Here is a 25,675-nt window from a genome sequence, read left to right on the forward strand (position 1 = left end):
TCTGTTGATCTGATTTAAACCCTTTTGTTTAGTCTGCTAAAGATGTAATAAACAGCTCTTGCAGTGCCCTCACCACAACCCAGAAAACTCCTTTCTTGGCCTCAGAACCCACACCGAAAGGTTTCCTTCCTACAGTTTAGGATTAGGTCATGCATGAGAATGGTCTCGCTGGTGGGCTTCTGAGCACAAAGCTAGTGTGGATATAAAGACATCCAGAGGGCAGATGAAGAGGACACACTGCTCAGCCATTTCTGGTAGCAAATCTGAATGAGGTGGGAAACCTATCGCTACAGGCTGACAGAAACACAGAGTGGACTCCTAGCATCTCTCTCCCTGTGTAAGAGCTTAAAGCCAAACAAGAGCATTTCAGATGGCTGCAGCAAATCTCACCGGTGCCCAGGAGAATGGGTGGCCACACTCTCATGTGGTGCTGAGCTTTGCTTTGCATAGCCCAGTGCATCCTCTTCTTGTGGGGTAATACTCATGGGCTACTCTCATGGTGCTTTCTGTGCTTGCCTCTCCAGGGTGCTCCAGGAAGGATGGGTGCTCAAGGGGACCCTGGCTTAAAGGGTTACCAGGTAAGGATTTTATTTTCATCCTCCAGCTTCTATCTGTTGTCAAATGCAACAAAACTGCCACTCCAGGATATAAAATAGCTCTTAAGCTATGACCTATTTCTGATCTTGAGTTCAGTTTGGTTGTTTCTCTAGTCTCCATTTGCACCATCATGACTTCTCCAGATGCATTTGGTTCATCTCTGCCATGACCCATGTGTCCCTCCGAAGCTGGGATGCACAACACGGGGCTTGTGAGATCTGGCAGGAAACCAGGGAGGACCTTCAGTCAAACAGCTCTTTCCTGTCTCCTCACGTGCTGTCTGCTCTCCACAGGGACATGCGGGACCACCAGGGCCAATTGGACCACCAGGGCCAAAGGGGGAAAAGGTAAGTTCGCAGAGCTTACCCATCTCATCTTCCACTGCCATGAAAGCTGAGCTGATGTAGAGACGATTGCCCCACTGCCATAACACCCGTACATCTGCACTCTCCTCCTCAACCTGTGGCAGAGGCAGAGGTGCCTCCTCTACAGCATGGCCACCTACATAACTCCTGCTGCAGCTTTACTGCTGCAAATGAGCGCGGGGACACCCGTGCCACTAGCAGATACTTTCCAGACACCACGTGCCCTTGCGCTGGTGGCTGAGCGAGCCAGCACGCGTTCTGGGGACACATTTTTCCTGCATCCGCAGAAGTTCTGCTCAATCCCCAAGCCAAAAGAAATCAGACCAGTAGCTTTCTGTGATCGAGTCAGAATAACACCCTGCACAACCTAGCTGGTCTTCAGCAAGCTGCCCATCTGTGCTTAAATCAGCCGATAGCGTGTTGTAAGCAGGCAGAACTGGTCTCTCCATTGCCCTTGATCCATTTTCCTCATCGCCTGCCACCCCCTTACCTTGCTCGTCCCCCCATCCCTCGACAACCCCCCTTGCCGCAGCTGCCCAGAGTCAGAGCCCTCTTTCCACGGTGGTTTCCCCTTGTGTTTTTCCCCTTTTGCTGAGTCAGCACGGCCGTATCCAGTTCAGGCTGGAGCAGTGACTCACGCTTTAATGGTTTCCTGTCGGTGGAGCTGGCTGCTCTGCGCTCCGAGGACGGCCCAGCTGGCCTTGGCGGCGCTCGCAGTGCTGCTGGAGCCCCTCACGTCCCATCGGTAATGGCAGCAATGCTCCCTCCCTTGGTGCGGGGAGGGAAGTGATGGTAGAGGGCACTGGTCAGTCTTGGGGTCCCCATGAAGAGGAAAGATGCGTGAACTCTTTTCACTCATTTTCCACTCCCCGTCGCCGAGAGCGCTTTCGACTTTCCCTCTGCACACAGGTGTGATTGCAGCTGTACGTGTGCAAGCAGGAGCTTTGTGGCTTATAAAAGGAGTTTTTGTGGGACAGAGATCCCAAGGACTTGTCTTTGCTGGGGCTCTGAATGTGTCCTTTTAGCTCAGGCTTCTGGATGTCAGGACACCCTGTTCATGCTGCTCTCTGTGCTCTGCCTGGAGGCTCCTTGTGCAGCAGCGAATCTCTGTGCTGGTGGGCGGGAGTCAGTGGGGTAGGGTGAACTGTTGTGTTCCTCTAAGGTATTCACACGCCTCAGAAATTTTGCTTTGGGGATGAACAATGGTCATACTGCTTTTTCTCTCATTTTCTGCTGCTGAAACACATCCATGGAGGAACAGCTGGTAATGTTCCTCCTGCTCCCCATCTCCATCACTGTCTTGCTGAATTTCCTCTCCACCCCCAGCCTTTCTAACGCTGCCTCATCCACTTCCCAAGCTGCACCTCTTGCTGTTCTGGACTTCAGCAGCGTTCCTCCTCAGGTGTATTCTGCTGAGTGGCTGTGTGGGAAGTGGCAAGTGTTAACCAAGCACGACCAGACCAGGATAATAGAGCGAGAGCTCATAACCAAGCACATTGCCAGTGGAGAGCCTGGCCAGAGGCTTCTCACTGTCCCACTGTTGAAACTTGAGCATCCTGGCAAGAAGTTGTGATTCGTGACTACCAAAAGCAAGATCAACCATTGGCCTTACAGCAGAAGGAGTAAGAGATGTGCAGATACATATCTCTGTTGTTTAAATTGCAGCTATTGTTTTATTTTAAAACATTGGTAGTTGCCATCTTCTTGAAAGCTCTCATCGTTTCAGTAGTAAATGGTCCCCAAATTACTAATCTGAAGCACTCAGTGAAGCACTCTCCCCTTCACCAACAAAATATTCTTCTGCAAGGTGGTCAATGGGACAGAGTCTAGTTGGAGGCCTGTATCTAGTGGAGTCCCTCAAGGGTAGGTACTGGGACCAGTACTATTTAATATATTCATTAATGACTTGGATGAGGGAATGGAGTGCACTGTCAGTAAGTTCACTGATGACACCAAACTGGGAGGAGTGGCTGACGCACCGGAAGGCTGCGCTGCCATTCAGAGGGACCTAGACAGGCTGGAGAGTTGGGGAGAGAAATTTAATGAACTATAACAAGGGCAAGTGTAGAGTCCTGCATCTGGGCAAGAACAACCCCATGTACCAGTACAAGTTGGGGACAGACCTGTCGGAGAGCAGCGTAGGGGAAAGGGACCTGGGGGTCCTGGTGGACAGCAGGATGACCATGAGCCAGCAGTGTGCCCTTGTGGCCAAGAAGGCCAATGGCATCCTGGGGTGTATTAGAAGGGGTGTGGTTAGTAGGTCAAGAGAGGTTCTCCTCCCCCTCTACTCTGCCCTGGTGAGGCCGCATCTGGAGTATTGTGTCCAGTTCTGGGCCCCTCAGTTCAAGAAGGACAGGGAACTGCTAGAGAGAGTCCAGCGCAGAGCCATGGAGATGATTAAGGGGGTGGAACATCTCCCTTATGAGGAGAGGCTGAGGGAGCTGGGTCTCTTTAGCCTGGAGAAGAGGAGACTGAGGGGTGACCTCATTAATGTTTATAAATATGAAAAGAGCAAGTGTCATGAGGATGGAGCCAGGCTCTTCTCAGTGACATCCATTGACAGGACAAGGGGCAATGGGTGCAAGCTGAAACACAGGAGGTTCCACATAAATATGAGGAAAAACTTCTTTACAGTGAGGGTAACTGAATACTGGAACAGGCTGCCCAGAGAGGTTGTGGAGTCTCCTTCTCTGGAGACATTCAAAACCCACCTGGACGCGTTCCTGTGTGACATGATCTAGGCAATCCTGCTCCGGCAGGGGGATTGGACTAGATGATCTTTCAAGGTCCCTTCCAATCCCTAACACTCTGTGATTCGAAGAGCACTCCCTCAGAGATAACATGGACCTTGTGTCATCAGAGCACAGCAACGCTGATGATAAAATTAATTCTAGATATAAGTATCCAAGCTGAAGCCTGACAAAGACACCAAAGCATCAAACGCATCCTGCTGAGAACAGTCAGATCTGTAAATGACCACTGACAGCCGGATCTCACTCACGTCTTCCTGGAAGGTCCGCTGGCACCTTGCTGGAGAGCAGCTCCAGCTGAATGAGGAGAGCACAGCATCATGTGCTGAGCCTCCAGCGCCATTTCCTGCAGCATCCAGGTGCTCCACAAAAGTCTGCATCTAAGTTTTCTTATCCATCCTTCCTTCTTATCTTCTAAGAGTTGTCTGGATCCCAGCCTAAGGATAGACAGATTCCTTTCCTCTGGACATCTGTAACCTCGTGCACACGTGCCAACATGAAAATGGAAGCCTGAATCTGAGAAACGAAGAGGAAACGCAAATGGGACCGTGAATGCTCTGTGAGCTTTAAACAATGTGATAAACATAGCTGTGCTGAAGGAGGAGGATATATAATGGTAGGGAAGGTCTTCCCTTTTCTAGAGAAGAAAGCGGCTTGGTGAGAGGCTTTATTGTGGAATCCAGCTCCCTTGTGCCGTACCAGCCAGCTACTCCGCCACATTTAATACGTTTACAGCTCCTCAAAGAGGCCTTGCTCAGAGCAGACGCCTGCATTTGGCAGCTGCTTAAAGCAGTCCAGATGTGATCCTTTTAAAAATTACAAACTGGTGTATCTCACTTTGGGACAGGAGCCAACAACAACAAGACTTCCCTTCTTCTCCATGCATTTTCCATTTGTATCCCAACATGTTTACTTTGCTGCCCTTTACTCTAACTTTTTTTCACTGCAACTTTCCAAAGAATTAGTGCAGACCTTTCATCTCCCTCTTGAGCAGCTGAGGCATCAGGAAGTCCTGGAGGAGCTCAGTCTCGCAGTCCTAGAGCTGAGCAGGCTGCAGGATTTTCTCACTCAGAAGACAAAGGACAAGGTGGGAATTAGACTCAAGGGGATACAAAGCCACAAATCAGCTTTGGGGAGAAAGTCTGTGAGTCTTGATGCTCTTCAAGGGTCCCCAGAATTATGAGTTTTCTTCGAGTTCATCACTCTCAGCTCAGCTACCAAATGGCAAGGTGTTCACATCCTGTTTGGGAAGAAGCAATCAGTGCCAGGACTTCTGCATAGTAACACGTATACTGGGATTTTTTTTTTTCCATGAGACTTGAGAAATGGTGGCTTTGTTTCCCTTCTAGCCTACACTCCTTTGATAGCGGCTAGAAAGGAAATCAGTTGCCAGGTATTCTGCTGCTGACTTCAACCAGCAAGTTTAGTAGCGCTGCAAACTGTTGGCAGAGCCTGTTAGGCATTACTTTCCTTTCTCTCTACTCTGCCACCCAAATTTCTCCATCCATATTGCTCAGGACTATATTCTCAAGCCATCCTGGCACAGTTTCTCCCTATATATTTCTTCTGCTGTGATACCTTCCCAAAAGGCCAGTTCCCATGACACCCACCCTTGTTCCCATGACAGCCCATGCAGCGCTCAATGAGGAGGGGGAAATGCTTGATTAAGAGTTTGGTTTGACTGTTGGCAATAAAATTCAGAGGCAGTGAACTATTTCCTCTGTTGTCATAATTACATGCTTCTTGCTTAGTTTTAGGAATTGTTGAAAATAACCTTTTGCACCTGGTTCCTTAGGGAGGATGGTTAGACCAGGCAGAAACAACCACCAAAGAAACCAGGAAAGCAATGTGAAGAGTCAGTGTACTGCAGGTTGTGAAACTAACAAAAAAAAATTGTTTAGATTTTCTTTGGATGAAAAGTTTAGAAAATTCAACAGACACTTTGACTTAGGAGCCCATGATATGGGAGGACTGGATCGGGTCTGTACAGGAGCATCTGCCATATAATCTGCTGTTGATATTAATACTAGCATTTTTATTCACAGGGAGAACAAGGTGATGATGGGAAGGTAGAAGGCCCACAGGGATCACCTGGAGACAGAGTAAGCTGTTAAATCCCTTCTCTAATCAATTCTGGCCTAATTTTTGCAGGTGGATTAGTTGGGTTGCTTCCTCACTTGTAGAATATGCACAAGCCATTGAGATATTGTGGATGACAGATTGTTTACATCCACCTTAAGTCTTTGTTGTCTTGTTGTAGGGCCCCGTTGGTGACAGAGGTGATCGAGGGGAGCCTGGAGACCCTGGTTATCCTGTGAGTCTTATTCTAAATACGTGATTCAGAAATGTTTGTCTTGATGAAGTGCTTCCAATCTGCATCAGCGCACAGAAGGTCTTTGCCCAGTAGCCACGATTCATAACCCACTGTCGTCCCCTATCAACCACTGCATATGGCTGTGTTTCAAACAAGGAGTAATTCAGATATCTTTACCTAAAGTGGTAAAAATTTTGCTGAAGGTATATGTAGGTCCTGCACATCAGCATCTCACAATGCCGTGCACCTGCCTGAGCACACTAGACTGAAAGAATGAGCAGGGCCATCTCGTGAGAGGTATTTGTGATTATCAAGGAAATACCCTGGGGAAGATGTGTACAAGAGAGGTCATGGCAATGCTGGACAAAATTCAAGACTGATGTGCCCGTGACTGTGGACTCTTTCATGGGAAGATCTCTGTTAACTTGGAGATTTGGAAGCTTCCAAAACGTTATCTGGATTTCTCTCAAAAGCAAGACCAGGGTTATGAATTATTCCCTGGTGCTCCTGATGCCCTCCTTGCAGGTCATCTCCAGCTGATCCGTGTCGATCTGCAAAGGCTCTATGGACTAAGCCTTACCTCCATCCAAAAGCAGCTGGTCAGAGCGACCCATTACAGTAACGTACAGAAGAGTTTAAATTCACCAGCAGTGCTGCTGCCTTATTTTGTAGGACAGCAGCCTCCAACTGTTCACCTACATTGGTGCTGTGTGTATGTAGGGATGCATTAGAAAGCCTTCTTTACTGCTTAGATGGTGATCAGCAGTTCCTCTTAGCTACTTCTTTCCAATGCGTATCCATGGGAGCATGTACACTACCCACAAGCTTCAACATCTCTATATTAGCAGAATGCAGATATGTGTATCTTCTCCTGCCTCATACAGTGTCTTACTTCTATTTCTGTTTTCCATTGCCACAAAAGTACCCAAGAACAAATACATGTTCCCTCTCTGTTTTTTATTTAAGGGTCAAGAAGGGCTTGATGGAGAAAGAGGAAAACCTGGACAGCAAGGCTTACCTGTAAGAGATGCTGCTTTATTGTAAGCTACCTAATGTGACATGCATGTGAGAAACCGATGCGAAAAGGAAGGAAGGTAGGAAGGGCTGCAGTAAGGTGTGTGTGGGGAGCTGTGAAATGCAACGTGTGCATTTCCATAAGCCAGGCCTATAGAATGGGCCTTTTGAGTCAAACGTTGAGACTAATAAACAGGTGACGGAACAGGGGACACTCCCAGAAGCCTGTGTCCAAAACTGTCTTTTCTGAATGATCCAAAAGGGACTAGAAATCTTAGGACATGGGCAGTTGGAGATGACAGTGACATATGGCCTAGAAAAGGGTAGAGCTGCTGCGTTCCCCTGTGGATGTAGTTTATTCCCAGGGGTGGTAGCCCCTCAGATGTCAGCGTTTCAGATGGAAGCAGGAGCCTTGGATTGTCTTTTGTAAAGAGCCATTAGAAACACGTGGCTTAGTGCGTCCTTAATGACCATTTCTTTGATATTAGTCCAGAAATTGCCCCTGACACAAATACACACAAAACCCTTGGATGGCCAGAAGAAAAGATGGAGACGTGTGTGATGGGGAAGAGACCAGTAAGAGAGTAGTGAAACATCCCCTCTGCTTTACTCCCGCATAGGTAGCTCTCTAATATCTGACACCCAGGAGAAACCAAGGCAAGGGCTGCAGATGCAAAAGGGAGGTAGTACCAAGCCTAAAGATGTAGTCACTGTATAAATGACTCGTTCTGCACGTAACTGCTGCAGTACCTTTCTCAAAACAGGCTCCTTCCTGCCCACTCCTCAGCACCGTTTTCCAGGTGCCATCTGAAATTTAGTGAATTATTTCCACGAATACAAACACCACCCAAGTGAGGGGGTAGCATTGCTGCTTCTCCAGCTCACACCCTGTGAAATGCTCTCTGGAGACGGTTCCTTGCTCCTTTTTCCCCAGGAGGCCTGTCTGAGAACAGGCTGTTCCCCTGAATTGTTTCCATACGGTCAGCGTTGTTAGGGCACAAAAAAAAAAAAAAAAAAGCTCTTCTTTGCACTTCATGCAAGATACTGCCAGAAAAGAATTTCAAGCAGATTTTTCTTGCTTATGTTTTGTAGGGGGATCCTGGACCACCAGGCCAGCCAGGAGCAAAGGGATCCAAAGGTGATGTGGTAGGTTTCAGCAGGGTGGATTTATAGTGTCCCAAGTTTAAAGAAAATGGCTAATTAAGAGGACTCGTGTTTTTCCCCAGCATGTGTGATCTGGCCTACAGTCTACACATTGAAAGACTGTGGAGAACCTAGTGGGAGGGCTGTAAACATGTATTGGAGTGTCCAAGCCTAATAGTTTGTTGGCTTTGTGGAGCTGGAGAAGATCAAGACAATTACAGCTCCAGCAGGATGGGTGAATCTTGGGCAGGTCTTTAGTCATGGCCATGGGTTGTGTCTCTTTCCCATATCCCTGTTTGTGGTGCCTCCAGCTACAGCTGGCTCGTCTGTCCCTAAGGAGGTCTGAGCCAGGCAAGTGTCTCTCTCTTTCACTTGAACTGTAAACTTTTCTAGCTTGAAACCTTCCAGATTTGGAGTCCATTTATCCATGCAGCTCTTATGTTTCTTGGAAGATTCCCTCTAACTTCTTTCCCTTATTGAGCAAGAAAACCCAGCACACATGGGTTTACTGGGGTACCTCATGCCTACTCCTACCTCCACATCTGGCTATAACGACAGCTTGCTAATTATTCTCACAGATCAGGGACTTTATTTGCGAAAACATAAGTATGTGACCTCAATACTCAGCAAATTCCTGCTCCCTTTTGGCAGATGTCAGGATTTTTAATCTGACCCTGCTGGGGTAATGCTAGAAGATAGTTTAACCTACAGTAGGTGTTCTTGGCAAAAAGCGTACCGGGCGATAAGATAAATAAACTCTACCCATTGATGGACAATCTGGAACTGCCTTTGGGTCTAATGAATAGCAGAGAAAGCGCCCCGAGGAGTATTTCTTTCATGTAGCTGGCCTGCCTGGTCCTCTGCAGATGGAGAAACAATGCACAGAAAATGCAGTTCTTCAATTTAGAAGTGCTTTAGTACATGACCTCACTAAGAGACCCCTAGTGAAGGTGATGAGGCTGAGTTTTCCATTCATTCTGCAGAAATTAATCCTTTTTACAGCTAATAAACCTCAGGAGTATTTCTTTTATTCACAAAGCAGCATTGCAAATTTTAGACACAAGATACCCTTTTCTTTACCATTAACTTTCCAAAACAGAGGGAGCCACCTCGCAGAGGAAAGCTCGTACTGAACGGCCCACAGAAGACTTGCTGGGTCCTTGGTTCGGCACTGTGCTGTCGATGAACTGACAGAGGACGCAGGTCTTAAGCATCTTGTTCTAATGTTTGCCAGTGCACTGAGTCCTCCCTCGAGTTCATCCTGCTTTATTTGTCCTCATCTGCTCTCTATTAGGAAAAATGTAGGTCCTTGCCTTCTAGCTATTCATTCCTGCCCTAGAACTCTCAAGACGTACGAAGAATCACTTGTAATAAAACCAAATAGCAGTTCATTCCCCAGCGTTGGAGCAACTGACTTTATAAATCTCCTTTTTTATAAAACTCTTTCCAACCATTATCCAAAAGCACACCCTGAAGTCAGGCTTCCAAGTGGAGTTGTGCTAGAACTGCTGCAATTTTAGAAGTCTTTCTTTTTTTTTACTTGTAGGGTCAAAAAGGAAAGCAAGGAACACGGGGCAATGCAGGGAGCAGAGGCTCACCGGTAGGTTAAAATTCAATTTTCTGCCGCAGCAAAGGCTGAGCTCCATCACTAACACCTTTGTGATTTTAGGGCATCCTTGGGCTACCAGGTCCTCGAGGAGTGGTGGGAAGGCAGGGTCAGGAGGGTGCCCCTGGAGTGGACGGAGTGCCTGGGAAGGATGGCGTGCCTGGGATGCCGGTGAGTTTGCAAGTGTAACCTTATAGGAGCAATAGCAAAAGCAACTTAGGAGCTGGAAAACTAAAAGGTAGCATGGGAGAAATGGATGTAGTCCAGCTATAGATACTGCCGTTTATGTGTATAGTGGGTCATATGCTCCACTTCATCTCTCACATGCACATAGAGGCAGCAGCTGCCTTTGCATGGCCCAGTCTGTAAATAATCTGGTGTCTCTAGCCTGGCAGATATTGCATGCACAGACTTCTCTGTACACCTCTGTGAATCCACCCATGTCCAGATGCATGGTGCTTGCTGAGGGCAGAATCACACCACTCCCCTGTCCCCTCAGAAGCTCTGCAGAGATGGAAAGAGCGTCTTGTTTCATAACCTCTTCTGGGTTTGTTTTCTAGGGAGAGCAGGGTGATGATGGGGAAGAAGGTGTGACAGGGATGTCAGGCAAACGAGGGAACCCCGGCATACCGGGACTCCCCGGGGCACAGGGACCACCAGGATTCAAGGTGAGTTTCCGACCCCCTGAGATACTGCTATGAGCAATCCAGTCTGTGAGCCTGTTGTCTCTAGAGCTTGGATTCTCCAAGGTCCAATAAAGTCTCAACTCCTGCTGACATCTTTCACTTAGCTGGAGGCTCCGTAGATCTTTCTCCTCATCCATCCATCCATCCATTTTCATGGCATTCACAGCAGCAAATGTCCCAGAGACCTTTCCTCCTTTGTCAAAGTTCACCGAGCTCAGGAGCCTACAGATACACGTACCCACACTACGAACACTTTAGCCTTCTTTCATTAGAAACCTGGCTTAAAAGACCTGACCTTGGAGAAGCTGCAAAGGAACTGCTACAGCCTGCCTATAGGATGTCCAGGATGGACGACTCCATGGGAAGTTCAGGTGTCCTCTAGCTGCTGCCTTGCGAGGCCTGAACTGCTGAAGGGAAATTTATGCCCCTTGTTTTTTAGCCTATATTTACTGGATTGAAATGGCTGAAACTAGTATGGGCTTCGACATCGCTCTGGGTGGAAGAAAGGACAACCTGCTTTAGTGACCTTGGGGTTTCTTCCTGGTCTTTGCCCTGGTCCAGGCTGGCCACAGGATCTAAACTGGACCAACAGCAATTCAGCCGTTTTTAGAAAGGCTCTGAAATAGGAAGACTCCCGCTGGGTTTGGAGAGGCTCTCAGGTCTAATTTAAATTATGCCTCCCATAACACATCACTCTTAAACTGTCACTTGCTGCCCTCCAGCTGCCCTGGGCAGAATAACAGGCTGTTACCAGAAATGACTGAAAGACCCTTGTGTCATTACGACAGACCCATACCCTGGCTCCAGGGAAATTTGTTGCCCCTTTCCCAGCTGCTCAACCATCCCAGGCTATCACAGCCTTTGCTCCTCTCTCCTAGTCTACCCCAGGTTGAATAGCTGGGGCTTGTGCTGCTCCTGGCACTTGGCAAGGGGAAGAGATGGGGAGCAAAGTGTGGTGCTGGGTCTCGGAAGCCCCTCTCGTGTCCTCAAGTTGCAGAGTTGGTGCTGGGGAAAATGTTGGCTTTGCACCCTCAGGACTGAACTCCTCCAGCTGAAGTCTTGGCATGTCTTCAACATTTTAGATGGATTAATCATCAATTGCTAGCCTGCTGGGGGGAAGAGATGAAACCACAGGGCAGGACAGAGAACGTACGGAAGTGCAAACACGACTTTTCACCCCCTTGCTGTCCTTAGCCCTGGTGCAGGTAGTGCAGCTCTGCTGAAGCTCCTGCTCTGCGTGAAGTTCAGGAGGGGACGCAGCCATGCCCATGGCTGGTCTCACACTGTGCATCCTGCAATAATTCGCCTTAGCAGAGCTGAGGCATCTCCTGATGAAACCACATTCCTTATCCCCATCAGCCACTTTTTTCAGCTTTCCATCTATGGCTGTTTTGGCTGAGTGTTGTTATATTTAGCTCCTGTCCTTTGGAATTACTTGAATTCTGTTATTTTTAGGGTGAAAGAGGATTGCCTGGACAGACTGGCCAAACAGGGAAGCGAGGATCATCAGGAGGAACGGGCCTTCCAGGGAGCCCCGGCGATCCGGGACCCAAAGGACAGCCGGTTAGTGACGGACGGAGCTGATCAGACCTGACTCCAAGCTGTCTTCTGCAGGAGAGGGTGCAGATCCGCAGGCTGGGATAGCAGGGTGAACCCTGGGAGGGTCTTTGACAGGGGAACCCATAACCAGCTTAAGCATGGGGGCAGGAGCGTTGGCACAGCTCTCTCCAGCATGCAGACTGCCCTGATCTGCACATTGGTGCAGAGATGTCTAATCCGTGCCTGCGTTCCCCAAGGCAACGTGACTCTTCACGTCACCCTCATGCCCGTGGTTACAAGGCCGTGGTGCACGCTGGCAGCCGGGCTGCAGAGCCGTCTCCGCAGTGTCTTCGATGAGAGCCGTTGTGAGAGCGGTGCATGGAGCCTGTGGGAGGTGTTGGGTGTAGGAAGTGACCTGTGCACTCCAAGCCATCCCAAAGGTGCAAGGGAGGGACCGTAGCTCCGCTGGGACATGCAGGAGGTGCAGGAGCAGGCGTCCTCGCTGCAGGTCTGAGGGCAATGGAGGTGTGAGCTCAGAGCACACTGTCAGAGAAGCACCAAGAGCCCTCGGTCAAAGCAGGAGTTAAATTCCCACACCTGTCTCCATGGCAGGCTCCTGATCCTTACTGCTTTTATTTATCGTGCTGGTGGGATTGCCTGGTTTAGCACTGATGTGTCACACTTTATCAGCCTGAGGCTATATTGAGAATACTTAAGCTATTTAGATTGGGAGCTTTTTAGGCCAGAAGATGCTCTCACAGAGTCTCACAAGGCTGTAACTGCTTAAATTCTCTAGATTTGCTTATTATGGTTCTTTTAGAAACCCTCGAGCAGGGACCTTTTCAAACCTCTTTTAACATAGCCTCGGTCTGCTCAGCATCTTTGCACCAGTGGGATTTCCAGCCATCTGACACACACAGACACTGTGCAACTGTTCCTCTCCCAAGACAGACTAAGCATCCCAAGAACATGACCACCATCAGAGGGTCTAGTTAGGCCACAGATATAAAACTAACATGAGGAAAAGAGAGATTAGGGCTAATACAAAACAAGGGACAAGATGAACCCCAACCACCTCAATTAAAATATACTTGTTTGTGTATTTTATATAAAACCCTGTGATGGCAGTATTCAAGCTGAAAGATAGTAGCCAATAATATAATAACAATATCATTTTGCTTCTTGTGTCCACAAGCAGCAGGTTCATTTGCCCAGTATTGCCATTGCCTACCTTGCTGCATAACTAGTGATCAGGTCCCCTTAGCTGAGATGACTCCATGGCATTTAAACCCTTCTGACTTCCCATTTACTTTTGCCCAAAATTCCTCTAGAAAGAGGGCTTGGTTGGTTCTTCTAATACAGGAAAGACCTTAGTCCTCTGTTAGTAGCAGTTTTCCTTTCCAGGATCCATAAATGGACAGTTAAATCAATTTGTATCCTTGGAAAGTTTCTTAACGCTCCACCGAGTCCAACCAAGCCCTTTCTTGCCAAGCAGTTTCTCACTGTTGTGGCAGGAAAAACTTCCTAACAGTGAGGTCTGACTCTGAGACTGACTCTGGAATAGCCTTGTAATAGAGGTGGTGGAAACCCCATCGCTTGAGTCATTTACAACTGGGCTGAACAAGACATTGTAAAACATCCCGTAAAGTAAAATCCAGCATGGGTCACATAGTCCTGCCAGGAGTCCAAACAAGCCTTTTCCATCTCTGATGTTCCTAAGACTGTAGATGAATCATCTGGTGTATGTTTCTGACCCATTTTTTTTAACGTTGAATCATTTTGCATTTTGACATCTGAGAAGCCCAGAAATATCAAAAGACATACATCTCAAACGTGGTGAAAGGAGGGTGTTTATATAAGGACATGCTACCCACTGTGTTTTTTTATTCTCAGAGTGCATGCTATGTGCTAATCCAAGTTTGGTGGCCTTCCAAATATTTTATTATTATTTTTCTTATGAAATTGGGCAAAAATCCCTGCAGGATTGAATAGAAAAAGAATTGGGGGATATGCATGGTTTTCCTGGGTTTGAGTGGGAGGTTGTGTTGTAGGAACACGCCCTTTTTTGACAGCTTGAATGACCATAGTTTGAAATTATCCTTTAGTAGGTCCAGTTGGTATTAGGAATAAAAGAAGAGCTTGTTTTGAAGAGGTTTGAGGCCATTTTTTTGCAGCATGACCTTCCAAGATCAATCTCAGAGTAGATGCTCTCCATCCTGCTTCTGCTGACTGTGGTCCAAGCTGGACAAGCATCTGCTAGAAATAGCATAGGTATGCTTCCCATTTTGGGGACAAAAAGGCTCAGTCTGTGAGGTCTAAGTAATCTACAAGTCTGTGAGATCTGGAGTTGCTTCTAGCGTGATGTTTGTATAATTCCTCCTTCAGACTTCTTCCATACTTCTTTCTCATCAGTCCTGCTTAGACTGAAGAATACTAATGGGGATTTCTCTTTCTCTGAAGCTGCTGAAGTCTTGGCACATCTTTGAGGGACCAATTGTTCAAAGGGAACTTACTGTTGTTCTTTGTTCTTGTGTTTGTCTTGGCTGTTATTTGCAGGGAGACTTTGGCGAGGCGGGATTTCCAGGGATCGCGGGCATGTTTGGGCCAAAGGTAAGAGGCTGCCGTGTGACCAGTCGGCTTTCCAGTCTCTCTTTACTGGGGACAGACAACGCGATACTTGTTGCAAAGACTTTATTAGCAGCTCTGCAGAAGCTATCGAAATTGAATCGTGATTCCAAATTTCTTTAGTTTATGCATCTTCACTTGTTAAATGAGTGTGCGTTTATGTATGTTTTGTGGGAGCTTATTGCTGTTAAAATGGGTAGACAGTAGAGGGAAAAGGGCTGTCCTGTAGACCCCAGAGCTGTTTTCCTCACCTGAACGTCTTTCAGATACTTGTATTTCCAGCACCAGTCATCAGTCTGTGCCTGAGACACTCATATGCATTCCTAATGTTAAGAGCCTTGATTTGAAATTTAGACTCATTTTTATCAGCATATAATTTTCCTGGTGAAGGGGGACCAGTTTGTTTTCTGCAGAGAGTTAAGGGCTTGTAAAACAGGAGTGGGAAAAGAATTTTTTTAAAATTGGACCTTCCCATTCCCATATACAAGAGGCAGCACCTCTGTCCTCGCAGCAGAGCTGTAAGCAAGGGCATCAGCATGGAGTGTGTTTACTAAGGGGACCTGGCGTCTCGTTCTTCTTGCAGGGCCCCCCAGGAGACCTTGGTTTCAAAGGCATTCAGGGACCACGTGGGCCGCCTGGTCTCATGGTGAGTGATTTTTCAGTTTGTTTAGTTTGGGATGATTTTCTTCCTTCCTCCATCCTCTATTCCTGTGAGGCTCCAGGGAGCTCTAAGGAGCACAGTGCCCCGTTCACCGCCTGCCTGGCAGACGCGCCACGGCCGCGGTACCACCTCTGAGCCACCCCAGCACGGCTGCGGGTAACCACGGCTGCACGGGCCTCTTCTGCCTTGGAGACACTCGTGCTGCTGCGGCCGCTGCACAGACCGCTCCAGCTGCTCTGAAATGTTTCTATTTCTGGAATTTCGGAGGTTTTACACGGGTCGTGACAACCGTACTGTGAGGGCTTGTGTCTTTGGACTGGCATTTTGAAACAGTTTTTTATTTCAGCTACAGCGAATACCGCGATCGTGGTGCTGAAAAGCAGCAAAGAGATTCAGTGTCTTTACTGAGCCTGTGGTAAAAGCGACCGTCAGTTCCCACGTGATGGTTCACGCATATCTTTTCGTTTCCAGGGAAAAGAAGGAATTATTGGTCCGCTTGGCATTCAGGGTCCCACGGGAAGCCCAGTAAGTCTCTGCGCTTTTTTCTGCCTGTGATTTTTAGAACAGCAGAGTGTTTGAGAGCCGAGATGCTCGAGGCCAGCAGAAGTAAATCCCAAGTCCTGCTGTAACGAGGGAAACAAAATCGTCTTTGAGACGAGCAGCTTGGGAGAAGTGCAGGTTTAGTCTCTGGCTGCATATATAGTTGCAGGGAGATTATTAGCTTAAAAGTGAGGAGCCAGTCTACCTAAGTGCAAGTTTTTCGATCGATTGGCTCAGACTCAAAGACAAGAATGTTATTGCGGTTTTTCAAAAGCAGGCTGCCAGATTTCCCAAAGAACTTGGCCTGAGGGGGACAAAAAAACAAAAAAAAACAAAAAACTGATAAATGTATTAAAGTGGGAACAGCCTGATTCTGGGAAGTGTTGAAAATCCCTGGCTGCCCCAAAATGCCAAAGGCGCTGAGCACAGGCTGAAGTTCAGGTCAGTGCGTCGTAAAAACACGAGCATGAAGCTACTCAGAGTTCGGTACAGAGGCTGCTACTGGCAGGGATGAAACCCAGTAAGATGAACTCAGACACTGCCAAAACATCCAGTTATGGCTACTTTTATGCCTCGGGATGGGTGGGCCAATACGGCAACCTGAGCTGGTTTGTTTAGAGATGCACTTGGGCCCTTGCAAGGGTGGGAACACGCCCCAGCAGTGCAGCTCGCTCACAGTCACCTCGTCTGCTCTAACAGGGGCCCAAGGGAGACAAAGGCAGCCGCGGAGAAATGGTGAGTGCTGGTCTGCACCCCCGGGTGTGTCCTGCTGCTGAGAGGGCCCCTCTCTTGGAGCAACCAGGAGTCACGCTGGGCTCTGCTGCACCCACTTGGGCTCTGGCTCAGTGTGGTGGCATCAGGCTCCCATGAGGGCGGGACATACACATCTACACATGTGTGCACACACGTATGTGCATGAACATCCACGTGTGCACATATACACCCACTCTGCTGTTAAAATTTCCATTTAATTAACCCAATTACCCAGCAAAAGCTAACGCTTTACCATGTTAGCTATGACCATGGCATCTCCAGGAGCAAACCACGGCGAACGGCAGCACAAGAAGCCACAGGCTGCCCAGGCCAGGGACACGGGACCTGTCGGAGTAGCAGCGTTGCCTGGGTGCAGCCCCCACAGCCAGGGGAGCAGTGCCAGGGCACGTTCTTGCCTTCTGCTCTTCCTCTGGTCCCCTTCTTGTGGGGGCTCTGATGGACTTTTACACTTTCTCGTAGCTCCTTGGTGTTCTCACCATACAGGGGATGTGTGGGGTCTACTGGATACGTGTTCTTCATCCTCCTTGTCACCCACAACGCAGGTCCCCCTGCTCTCCGTGTTGCTTCCTTTAGCAACCAGTGGCTGTCCCTGCATGTGGGGGCTTGGTCCAGGCATCGGAGCCCAGCAAACACGGCTGGGTGGCTGATGCAGAAGGCTCTTTCATGCCTTCTTCAAACACAATCTCTTATAAGCAAATGCCCCACAGATACCAAAAACCCCAGTGCACGTTTCTAACAAGCCAGGGTGCTGCCTCTGTTTCTTGCTCACCATTTTCCACCTCCGTGGGCATAGCAGAGGGCAGCGTGCTGGCAGGGACCTGAGCCCCAGAGCGAGCATTTGCTGGTGCCGGGGCCATCAGCATCCCTTGCTGCAATAACCTCTCTGCTGTTGGCAGACACTGTCGGGCCCCTGTTTTGCTGCTGTGCAGCACCCAGCCCTTGCACAGGCACCTTGGGAACAGCACACGGCTGTATGGAGAGATTTTGGTTTATTAATGAGCATCTTCTGACAGCATCTTCCTTTTTTTTCTTTTTTTTTTCTTTTTTTTCTTTTTTTCCTTTTTTTTTTTACCCTCCGCAGGGTCTGCAAGGTCCAAGGGTAAGTATTTGAAATCACTTTCTCAGACTAATATCTTCTATTTAAATAAAACAGTTGCTTTTAGCAGATGTAAAGCTGCAAGGTGGGTAATTGTGTACACGGGGAATGTGATAAGTACCTGGGGATGTGGCATTAATGATAGTTAAGGAGCTAAGGGCTGGGAACAAGGGATGCAGCAGGAACGGGCGAGGTGAAGAGAGACGCACCCAGAGTTGGGAGATGGATGAAATGGGGCCACATCCTGTCTCCAGAAGGGTTTGAGGGAGAAGATGATGTAAAATGTCAAAAATCTGGAGTATTTCAGCAGGGAACAGGCTCATGCTGGTGACAACTGTGAGAAATGGAAATATAAACTAGAGACACTTCACTAACTGATGCCACTCTGTCTTTAGGGTCCCCCAGGCCCACGAGGACACCCTGGCCCTCCGGTACGTATACGTGGAAAGAGTTCAAAGACACCATTGAAACAAGCTAAAATTATTGCTGTGACAGTCTCCAGGGGACTGTTCACTCACTGGAAATTATAGCTTAGCCCCATTCCTCGTATGCAAAAACGTGTGTGTGAATGGAGCAGTGTTTCTTGCGCTTTAGTCCAAACCATCTCCAAGTATTTTATAGAGGCAGAATTGTTGCCTCTCTCACTCATCTGCATTGAGGAATGAGATGAGATCCAGGGGAAAGAGGATTTCAAAAGGACCTGACTGAATGTCTTTGCAATAGTGACTGCCCATCCTGCTGGCTGATGCCCCTTTTTTGCTTTGATTTCTAGGGACCGCCAGGAATTCCAGCCTCATTTGTAAGTTGCCGTTTTCTATACATTTGTTAATGACGCTAATAAGTCGTGCAGAGCCAAGGTGCTGATGGGACATCCAGAAAGAGCTGCTGGGACCCTGAAGACACACACTCAGGTCCAGCAAGAGATGCTGTGTTAGCAGAGCAATGCTTGAATAGCAGCTCTAGACCGAGAAGCATTTGCTTGCATCAGGGCGTGTTCAGCTTCTACCAATCTCAGTTATCATCTTTTTCACCCCACACTAGCAACAAGACGGCTTTGGGGCAGCTTTCCGGACACTAATCGACTCGAACACAGCGCTCAAGCTGGAGGTACGAGGGTACTTTTGAATTCGCTGGTCTTTGCTGGAGCTGGAGGCTGGGAACGGTCACAGCGTTGCTCGTTCTTTCTGCGTGCTTAAAGTTTATATACACAAAGCTCTGGTTTGTTGCTGTTCTCGTGGAATAACTGGGGTTTACACATGCAAAGATCCAGTTAAAGGACGTGGTTCTGTTGGGTTACTCATTTGTGAAGCTTCAAACTTCATGGCATTGCCATCATGACTTTGCCAGCACTTCAGAGATGTCCCGTTCAGGACAAGGGCTGTAGCTCGCTGGATCCCAGCCAGCACAGCCTGTCTTTGACCCACTGAGTTTTCCCACAGATAAAGCAGAAACCCCTGTGGTACAGCACCTGGTGCCCCCCAAGGCACATGACTTTGCCTCCTCTGCTCTCCAGGGTTACCAACATCCAGACTTTCTCATGCTGGACCACGGAGGGGAGATCTTTAAGACTCTACACTACCTCAGCAACCTCATTCAGAGCATCAAAAGACCCCTGGGAACCAAGGAAAACCCTGCACGCATTTGTCGAGACCTCATGAACTGTGAACAGAAGATGAACGATGGTAGGAAGCCCTGAGTGTGCAAAGGCTGCATCCTCCATAGGGCTGTTTCACATGGCCCAAACTGGTCTCCTTCTCTGGGACCAGTAATGCAGAAATCAAAACTTTCCTTTTCTCATCACAGAAAAGGTTAAGTGTCCTTGTTAACCCCTGAATCCTCCATTTCTTCAGGTACCTACTGGATTGACCCAAACCTTGGCTGTTCCTCGGACACCATACAGGTCATCTGTAACTTCACCAATGGTGGGCAGACGTGTCTCAGCCCCATCACTGTCTCCAAGGTACGCACAGCTCAACCCCGGCATGGCATTTCCCGTACTACTGTTACAAAATATTTACCCAGGGGTTTGTTGTCCCGGAACACTGGACAGTGACCACTATGACACAGCACGCTGGTTTCCCCTCGAGGCAGTTAGTGTAGCTGTAACATCCAGAACTTCTCTCAGGCAGTTCAGAAATATCCCCAAGACTGTTATTGACTCTAGTCAAGACAAAGCAGTATGTTTCCAGCAGTGTTTAATTAACCCATGACCTTAACAGAGGCCAGTAATTTTGCAAACACGCTGCTCCCAAATGCTTTGTTGAATTGACGTATGTTCAGGTCACTCTTGCATTTTGCTTTCTGCCACCTGAAAAGTGAGGTCAGCTTAAATATCCACGTTTCCAGTGAAGCGAATGCTATGGCATTTTTCTTGAGGAAGCATCTGTACCAAAAAATACCAATAACAATCTGTGGGTTCATCTGGAGATAAACTAGAACCTGGTGCTTTGCTGCTTTGCAGAAGCGTGTATTGAATTCAAAGTTTACATTATTTTACTCCTACTTAAGGACCTGCTGTGTCCCTGTGAAAACTTCCCAGGCTGACTTGGCATCTGGCCCTTAATCCCATGCTCACACCAGATCCAGTCTGAGCTGGGACACCCATGCGTGGCCACCTCCAGCCTTCAGCAGAGTCCAGGGCCCACCTTCGCTGTCACACCTTGCGCTGACCCTGCCTCCCCCCAGCCCCCCCGCAGGGGTACGCCCTAACATCTCTGTCACCTTCACAGCTGGATTTTGACATCGGTCGAGTCCAGATGAACTTCCTCCGCCTCCTGAGCTCCGAGGTGGTGCAGCACATCACCATCCACTGCCTGAACACCTCCGTCTGGCGGGAGGGCTCGTCCGAGAAACCTTCGGAAAAAGCCGTGCGGTTCAGGGCCTGGAACGGGCAGGTGTTCGAGGCAGACGGGCAGCTCAGGCCAGAAGTGGCAGCTGATGATTGCAAGGTACGTTGCTGCAGAAGAGGGGAGAGGTGGCGAGAAATGCCAGGCTGAACCCACTCAGGGCACACGACAAGGCTCGAGTTATACCTGTGCTGCTTATTCTCCCCCAAAAAAGAGGGAAAAGGGTCTAGTTTACCTGTTCACCACTTTAATTTTCCGGTCCAGGGTGCTACAGTAGCTCCTGTTAAGGAGATCGCCTTCAAACAGAAAGCAAAAATCAAATTCCAAATTTAAACGTCGCATGTAGCAGCAGGTGAACGGCAGAAGGGGGAATTGCCAGGCGACGGCGGTGGCCTTGGCTCCTGCCCGACGCCACGCTGCGCCGTTAGCCGTGTGTCTGCGTCTCGGGGTCACTGCGTGAGGAGCTGGTGTTTGGTGAGGCCCTGTCAAGCTCGGTTTCCATCAACTCAACCGTCATAAAGGGTTCCCCCAAAACGCTTTCTGAGCCTCAGCCCAGGCCTGCTGAGCCCAAAGGGCATCCCCTTGTCTCACACAGGGCTTTTTGAGCTTCTACCTTAGTGACACGCCTTCCTTTCCAGCAGGATTCACCCCCCCTCCCAGTTAAACAGCTCTCTCTGTCTTTCCCTCCTCCCTGCGCAGATCAAGGACGGACGCTGGCATCGGACTCTCTTTTCGTTTCGGACGCAGGACCCTCAGCAGCTGCCAATTGTCAACATCTACAACCTTCCCCCATCCGAGCCAGGAAAGCAATATCACCTCGAGGTCGGCCCCGTGTGCTTCCTTTGAACAAAGCCATCGACACCGGGCTCCGAGGCTTTGGCCCCGTGTTTGGCCGATGTCTTCACACAGGCTCTCCCACCTCTCTGCAGCAAGGACAGCTGGGCTGTAGCTTTCAGGTCAACTCTTGCTCTAGCCTTTGGCTCAAGGTCTCAAAGAACCCGCGATCTACTGAACTCAGCAGATTGTTGAAAGGAGGAATAAGAAGGACGTAGGGGAAGCGGGTATCAGCGGGGACGTGAACAGTGAAAAGGGATCAGGGGACTAGATGTTGCAAGCGGTTCCACACACAAAGCTTTTTCCATGACCAAAGAAAACATTGAGAGAAACCTCAAGCAACTTGCAGCGTGTGGGTTTGGTTGTTTGTTTTCTTTTCCTCCCCCTTTCCATTTTGTCTTACCTGGTTCCTGAGTTACCAAATGTTCTTTCAATTGAAAAGTAATTAAAAGGTAGAGCTTCCCTCTCAGAGCTCGTCGCCTTCTGGATGGCCACATGCTGCATCAGGTCTCCCAGGCGGAGCTGCAAGTTGAATCTGGCTGCTCTGTGTACCGGAAGCATTTTGATGTGCAATATTAGAAGAAACAAAATATATATATTATATTATTTAAAGCAAAAAGAAAAAGAAAAAAAAAAAAAACAGAAAAAAAACTAAGTTCCTCCTTCCATGGGTGAGTTTAATCAACATCCCTTCTCCTGCGTGGTGTCGGGGTAGGGGAGAGTCCCGGAGCCAAGAGGGGGGATGGAAGGAGGAGAGGGGAAGAGATTGGTGCTAAAATAGAGAGAGAGGATGGGCTCGTCTGATTTGTTTCTACCTCTCACTGTGAAATCTCTGGTGCTCTTAAAAAAAGTGTGTTATTTTATATATATGACTTTAAACTATTTAAGGTTGTGAAGGTGCTACAGTGTCTTGCCACAGACCCAAAATAAAAAGTCCGTAGGACCATCTCTCTGGGAAGAGAGGAGGGTCCCATCTCCAGCCAAATCAGAGAAACAGCCACCTGTAAAGGGATCCTTTAGTCGCTGTGGATGGCAATCGTGCGCAACAACTCCAACCGTGTCCAAAATAACTTACAGGATGTTTTAAAAGCAAATTTGCTTGTTTTTTTTATTGTTGTTGTTAACCAGCACTTCGCTGCTCTGGGAGGGGAGTGAGGGATACAGCTCATCTGGAAGCGCTGAGCCTCCGAGCGAGCTGTTCGCGAGTCGGTTGTCACTAGTTTTGCTGTAGTCGCGTCGGCCACGCGCCCGTGCAGTGATTCCCTGGTCTAAGCTCGTATTTAAACCCAGCTCTGCAACCCTTCTGTCTGGCCCCTCTGTCAAGACTGACATGATGGTACCTTGTTTCAGAACCCAGCCGGGCTTGGAGGGGTTTTGTTTTGTTAAGTTTTGTAGAAATTTAGTCTCTATATGTAAATTTGGAGGATTTTTTTTTTTAAAGAGGATAATTATGGTAATCTTTAATTCTATATAAGGAATAATATTGATGTAATCAGAGCTGTACTGTATCGGAAACGCTTCAGTGCCTGTTTGGAGTTTTCATGTCTCATATGGACTATGGATTTTATTTTTTTGAGGAAAAAAAAAAAATATATGTGAGTCTCTCTTTGTGTATTCTTTTTTGTAACTACTGCCTGCTGGTTGTTTCCAACAACCGTCAGAAAAGGTTAACAAGCTCTGTCCCGAATACCTCACCCTCCCCGCAGCCCTGCCTCCGCTCAGAAATACCTCACGCGGGCGCGCGGGGCCGGCTCGCCCCAGCACCCCCAGGCCAAAATCACCATCGCTCATCGCCCGCTTGCTGCCTTCCCGCGCACGCGCCCTCCCACGCTCCCGGGTTTCTCCCTCTCTCGTCCTCTCGCCATCAGTTTTGTCTGCTTTCTTGAGGCTGGAGTTACCGTTTGTTCTCATTAAAGCTTTTTTCCTTTTCTTCTTCTTTTTTTGTTTTTGTTTTAAATAAATGTTTAAAACTGAGGCAATGAAATGGGACTGGTATGGGTTTTTTTTTTTGCTTCTTCATGGGAAACTAAGTGGGTGAGAGGTGTAGAAATAGCCCATGGGTGCTAACGTTGGTGCAAGAGCCCAGGACCCCCAGGGGAGCCCAACCCACACCGCGAAACCCTTCCTCTGGGTGGGTTGACCTGCCCATGACAGGCTGGGATCCCAATGGCTCCCCACCACGGGCCGTCACCCCACTGCCCCACCAGCCTGTTCCTCATCCACGTCCCCGTTCTATCATAGTGCCAAGGAGCAAGAAGGAAGAAAGAAAAATTTTAAATTAAAAAAAAACCCCAAGGGCTGAGCTGATCTTTTTCATTGCAGAAGCCCAAATCACATCTCAGTTGCTCCAAGCTGACTTTGAGCAGCTTGACACCCGACTTCTCCTTGCTCAGGAGGTTGCCTGGCCCCAGCCCAGCCTCACACTAAAAACTTGTGGCATCTCTGCTGGCTCACGCTGGGGACAGCAGCGAGGTCCTTGGGGGCTCGAGCGGGGAAGGGTCATCAGGGTTCCCCCAGACCCTGTTACGCCGTACCGCAGGAGCTGCTCCGGCTGGTCCCGGGTTGCGTCAGGGGCAGCAGGAAGGGGCAGCGCCGTGTTTGTTCACCCCTTCCCGGCAGCACTCGAGGGGCCGAAGGACCACCCCGGGCACGGCGGGGTGGCTGGCCGATGGCACCAGGGCAGCTTTGGCAGCACGTTAAACCCCGGCTCGTTGGGGCTGACCGGCTCTCACGTGAGCTGGCTGTTCCTGAAACATTGCAAGTGGTCAGGGGAAAAGCAAACACAATAAATAAATCAATGCACTTAATTATGAGGCCAAAGGTGGAGGAGATATAAAGCACTGTTAAATAGAGAGATCTGCATTTAAAGAAGTTCTAATTTATTTATTCTGTTAGAAGTCTGAGCCCACTGCACCAGTTGTTCCCTTGCCACACACATCCCCCACACCAGAATTTATTACACAAGTTCCTGTCTCTACCAGTTATTTCAGATTCACTAAAATCATCAGTTACGTTGTCAGCATCCACAGCCCAAAGGCCGCTGCATGGCTGGGCTGAGACCAGCCACAGCAGCAAGGCCACAGGCACGACGGGGAGCTCAGTTGGAAAAGGCAAAAAAACCCCAAAGCTCACGGCTTTAGGGATCCCACCCCAAAGCTCACGGCTTTAGGGATCCCACCTCAAAGGTCACGGCTTTAGGGATCCCAGCGCAACTGCTGGGGCCGGGTCAGCTCAGGAAAGTAGCACCACTGGGGAGGGGAAGGAGATGGTGGTGGGGGTTTTTTTGTTTTGTTTTTTAAATGGTGCATTACCTTAGAATCAGAGACTGGGTTGGGTTGGCAGGGACCTTTAACAGCCATCTCCCCCCTGCCACAAGCAGGGACATCGTCAACCAGATGGGGTTGCTCAGAGCCCCGTCCAACCCGGCCTTGAGTGTTTCCAGGGATGAGGCATCTCCCACTTCTCTGGGCAGCCTGGTCCAGAGTCTCACCACCCTCAGCATAAAAACATTGTGTCCTTGTATCTAGTCCCAAACCCCCCTCTTTTAGTTTCAAACCATTACCCCTTGTCCTGTCCCTACAGGCCCTATTAAAAAGTCTGTCCCCATCTTCCTTACAAGCCCCTTTAAGCACTAAAGGCCGCAACAGGGCCTCCCAGGAGGCTTCTCCAGGCTGACCAAGCCCAGCTCAGCCCATTCTCACAGCAGAGCTGTCCCACCCTGCACATAATTTTCGTGGCCTGCTCCGGCCCCGCTCCAACAGGCCTGTGTCTGTCTTGTGCTGAGGACCCCGCCTTGTACGGGGCCTGATCCTGCTGCGATGCTGACCAGTGGAGCCAGCTCATGGCCCCATCCCCAGCAGCATCGCTGTGCTACTCACCCCAATTTGCCCCCCGAGCCCACACACAAACCCCAGCACCAGCCCCACGCCCCAGTGAGGAGTGACGCCGGGGCAGCCCCGAAGCCCTCACAGCCCCGAAGCCCTCACAGCCCCCCAGCCGAGCAGTCACCGCCCAGCCCTGGCCCTGCCGAGGACAGCCACCTCCCAGTGCCATTCTGTGCCCCGAGGCCCTGTTCACAAACACACCTGGAGCCGGCCGAGCGCTTCGCCAGGCACCTGCAAAATTAATTGCATTTTCCCAGAACAAAAGCCTGCCTTGGTGAAAGTTGGGGGGGGTGGTTTTTTGGGGGGGGGGGGTGGGGTGGTGTGTTTTTTTTTTTTAATCTTTTCTGCTGGAGAACTCCAAGCTTTTGCAACTTTAATTTCCTCCACCTGCTATTGCTTCA

The 25,675-nt window shown here is 49.0% G+C and overlaps 1 protein-coding gene across 1 annotated transcript in view; it reads left to right on the top strand.

The window, feature by feature from the left end:
* The window catches only part of COL27A1 (collagen type XXVII alpha 1 chain), a 134,108-nt gene extending 110,806 nt beyond the window's left edge, over positions 1-23,302 (top strand). Inside the window, exons 37-58 of the mRNA XM_068413834.1 lie at positions 525-578; positions 891-944; positions 5,758-5,814; positions 5,973-6,026; positions 6,993-7,046; positions 8,133-8,186; positions 9,730-9,783; positions 9,853-9,960; positions 10,350-10,457; positions 11,931-12,038; positions 14,571-14,624; positions 15,223-15,285; positions 15,772-15,825; positions 16,540-16,575; positions 17,696-17,713; positions 18,106-18,141; positions 18,483-18,509; positions 18,752-18,817; positions 19,224-19,392; positions 19,561-19,670; positions 20,440-20,658; positions 21,256-23,302. Coding sequence (XP_068269935.1) covers positions 525-578; positions 891-944; positions 5,758-5,814; positions 5,973-6,026; positions 6,993-7,046; positions 8,133-8,186; positions 9,730-9,783; positions 9,853-9,960; positions 10,350-10,457; positions 11,931-12,038; positions 14,571-14,624; positions 15,223-15,285; positions 15,772-15,825; positions 16,540-16,575; positions 17,696-17,713; positions 18,106-18,141; positions 18,483-18,509; positions 18,752-18,817; positions 19,224-19,392; positions 19,561-19,670; positions 20,440-20,658; positions 21,256-21,402 — 1,704 coding nt within the window. The 3' untranslated portion in view covers positions 21,403-23,302. The remainder of the gene's footprint in view (positions 1-524; positions 579-890; positions 945-5,757; positions 5,815-5,972; positions 6,027-6,992; positions 7,047-8,132; positions 8,187-9,729; positions 9,784-9,852; positions 9,961-10,349; positions 10,458-11,930; positions 12,039-14,570; positions 14,625-15,222; positions 15,286-15,771; positions 15,826-16,539; positions 16,576-17,695; positions 17,714-18,105; positions 18,142-18,482; positions 18,510-18,751; positions 18,818-19,223; positions 19,393-19,560; positions 19,671-20,439; positions 20,659-21,255) is intronic.
* Positions 23,303-25,675: the final 2,373 nt, after the last annotated feature.

This window comes from Nyctibius grandis, chromosome 16 (assembly GCF_013368605.1).
Source record: "Nyctibius grandis isolate bNycGra1 chromosome 16, bNycGra1.pri, whole genome shotgun sequence".
NCBI classification, from domain to species: Eukaryota; Metazoa; Chordata; class Aves; order Nyctibiiformes; family Nyctibiidae; genus Nyctibius; species Nyctibius grandis.